This window comes from Austrofundulus limnaeus, unplaced genomic scaffold (genome assembly GCF_001266775.1).
Source record: "Austrofundulus limnaeus strain Quisiro unplaced genomic scaffold, Austrofundulus_limnaeus-1.0 Scaffold63, whole genome shotgun sequence".
Classification (NCBI taxonomy): Eukaryota; Metazoa; Chordata; class Actinopteri; order Cyprinodontiformes; family Rivulidae; genus Austrofundulus; species Austrofundulus limnaeus.
In genome coordinates, this window is record NW_013952465.1 from 731,975 (window position 1) to 735,110 (window position 3,136).

The 3,136-nt window shown below is 39.8% G+C and overlaps 1 protein-coding gene across 4 annotated transcripts in view; it reads left to right on the top strand.

Moving 5' to 3' along the window:
• The window catches only part of LOC106518561 (echinoderm microtubule-associated protein-like 1), an 11,442-nt gene extending 8,371 nt beyond the window's left edge, over positions 1–3,071 (top strand). The window contains exons 3-7 of one of the 4 annotated variants that reach the window (XM_014009902.1): positions 68–185; positions 890–991; positions 2,060–2,091; positions 2,200–2,226; positions 2,428–3,071. In XM_014009902.1, coding sequence (XP_013865356.1) covers positions 68–185; positions 890–991; positions 2,060–2,091; positions 2,200–2,226; positions 2,428–2,690 — 542 coding nt within the window. In that variant the 3' untranslated portion in view covers positions 2,691–3,071. Of the gene's footprint in view, positions 1–64; positions 186–889; positions 992–2,059; positions 2,092–2,199; positions 2,227–2,427 lie in introns of all 4 variants that reach the window. The other 3 variants (XM_014009900.1, XM_014009903.1, XM_014009901.1) reach the window with 3 other exon arrangements.
• Positions 3,072–3,136: the final 65 nt, after the last annotated feature.

The window sequence follows — 3,136 nt, forward strand, 5'->3', positions numbered from 1 at the left end:
TGTGTGTGTGTGTGTGTGTGTGTGTGTGTGTGTGTGTGTGTGTGTGTGTGTGTGTGTGTTCCAGCAGCACGGCCAGTGTCCCTGGCTCTGCCCTCCAAACCTCCCAGCACTGCTCCTCTGAAGAAGAGCTCCACAGTGCCCTCTAGCTCCACCGCCAGGAACTACAGTCCAACCCCACCCCGCAGGTCAGAAAGCTGGGTCATTGGTCCTCGAGGACCCCTATCCAGCATGTTTTACTTGTTTTCCTGCTCTTCAGCAGGTCTTCAGAAGATTGTTAATCACTSATTCATTCAAAGCAGGTGTGTCAAATCAGGGAAATATCTAAAAATCACCGCTTTAAATGTTGACCAACACCTCAAGAGCTTCTTTGAGCTTGATGAGGCATTTTCAAAATATAATATTGACTTAGTTTTATGTCTTTTAATATTGCCTCTGGAAGCCACTGATTCTTTGTCATTTATTTGTAAATAATAAATCAGATAACTCCTTTCCTGCATGTTTAGATGTTTCCCTGATTTGACACACAATGAATGAGTGATTAACAATCGTCTGAAGACCTGCTGAACAGCAGGGAAACAAGTAAAACATGCTGGATGGGGGTCCTTGAGGACCAGTGTTGGGAACCATGGTTTTAGATAAATCAGAGGGACAAGATCTGAGGTTCAACCTAATACCCTCCTTAAGAATTAAAGCATCTTCACTGAAGTAACTTCCAAATGATACTGATATTAGACAGTGTTGGGTTTAAAAGAGGTCCATTTTGTTTCACTTTTTTCWGACAAGATGAACACAGTTTCCATTCTACTTCATCTTGTCGTCTGTCTTTATTTTTCTGTCGTTTCATGTATTTTTTTTTTAAATTCTTTGTGTGTTTTTTTTTTCTTTCCAGCGGTGCGAGGAGTCCTTCAGGGAGTGTGAAGGATGCTCTGTATGGGAGCACAAAACCACGACCCGCGTCTGCTGCTTCAACCTGTAAGAAGATTCCAGAAAGGTCAGGAGCTTTGTTACAACAAACACCAACAAAATAAAAGCTTTATGTCTAAAAATCTTCCCACGATTGTCATGTCTAYGTTTATGTCAGAGAAATGGGCTTTAAAATCAGACCCCGTAATAAACAGATTGCTTAAAAAATAATTGAAATTACTGAGAAGAATATAATTTTTTTGTATCAATTCAAGGCCTTTAGATAACCTAGATTAGGTTCTGAGGCAAACAGTACAGGAAGTAGTGGTGCTGCTGGTGCCACAGCACCCCCTTTGTAGCARTCATCAGTTGTTTTAAACAAATAGGAGCGAAGAACACAATATATTTTCTCAGTGGAGATACAAAGCCTTGTTAGCTGTAGCACAATGTGAAAATAACACAACAGAAACTGAACCTTCACTTTTTGTTCCTGTTTTACAAGCTAGCTTTAGCTAGCTGCTACAGGAAGTGCACAAGTTTCCGAGTCAGAAAAGTCAACCTTTTAAAATCTGGGATTCCTCACAGTTCAACGTGGCTGGCCTGTGCATGAAAAGCTGTGATTGGTGCGATAATCGGCTTTTTATTTCCACTTCTGTTGTAGCTTCTGAAATCAGTCTGTAACATGTTTCTGTGACAGAGTGCATAAAGTACAGAGAAAATGTAACCTGTTAATTTAAAGTGATTATAAGGAGTTTCTCTTTTAAATCAATTTAACTGAATATTTACAGGTAATATATTTTCATAAGCAATATACATAACTTGTAAGATGCTATAATCTACCAAATCGTAAAACTTCAATAATTTTAACTGATGAAACGATATATTTGTTGGATGACCATAAATATATTATTTCATCAAGTTTAAATGATTGAAATGTAACTTTTTGCTGAGGAGCAATGATCAGAGTTTCAGTCTTACTGGAATTTAATCAGACTGTTAAAGCTGCAGTACCTCCTCCCACCCACTAGAGGTCAGGACCTCTCTGCTCCTGCTCTAAAGAAGTTTGTGTTGTTTTTTTGTGTTTAATTTTGTGTCTACTCTGAGAACTCTTTATTCTTTTTTCTTTCTGCTTCATTTCTTTTCTCTAAACTCCTAGCAGTAAGTCCAAAGAGGCTGCTGCAGGCGCAGGTAAGATGTCTGCTTTTAATCTCATTCTATAACTAGCTGATAATAACAGGAAGTTGTGACATTCTTATTGCTTGATTTAGTCAAATAGTTTCCTTCCTGTTTGTGCAGGAAGCAGGCGTGTGACACACTGCAAAGGTAGGCTTTACCCCTGACAGGAATATATATTTAATATCCAGTTGGTAGATGAATGAGCTTCTGTTTTGTCCTTCATTTCTCACATCTCACGTTACCTGTGTGTCCCCTGCCTGTCCCTCCTTTTTTTAATCCCTCCCTCGTTTTCTGTCCCACCTTTTCTCACCGACGCCCGTCTTCACCACATTTCACCGCTTCACTTAGTGACTATGCAGATCTATCTGAGCCCCCTTGCAAAAAAGACTGGGTCTTCTGAGGCCGTGGGGTCCGCGGTGCCCGCCCACAGGGGTCCCACGGATGTTTCTGGTCTTAAGAACGGAAGCAACAAGCCGGCGATGAAGAAATCAACGCCGTCCTTCACCTTAAACTTCCAGAAAAGCAGCACCGGCCCGAGCACACAGCAGGACACCCCCAGTTATAAAAGCCCCATCAAGTCGCCGAGCCAGTACTTTCAGATTTGTTACTGAAACGTCTGGATTTTGTTTTTCCACAGTTTTCCACAAAACTAATCTTTTATGACTCGTTCTTAAAATCTGAAGTGTGTCTGCACAGAAAAATGATGACGTTTTTTGTTAACATGTTCACTTAATGAAGAAGTCGTGTTTTACGTTTGTTTAGTTTGACATTAGAGGAAAGTTTTGTTGCATTTTTAGCTCCTTAAGAATAGTTTTTGTTTTCTGTCGCTCTTTGAAACCTGCGGGTGAGCATCAAGTCAAGTGGAAGACATCAGCGGGCTCATCTGGACCTGTCTCCTTGTGTCCATGTCTTYTGTGTGTTTAATCATAGGCTCCTTTTTGTTCAGGAGGAACAATAAAAACCTACAATCATAATTATTAAATGTTTTTTTTTCCTTTTTGTTCAGGAGGAACAATAAAAACCTACAATCATAATTATTAAATGTTTTTTTTTTATC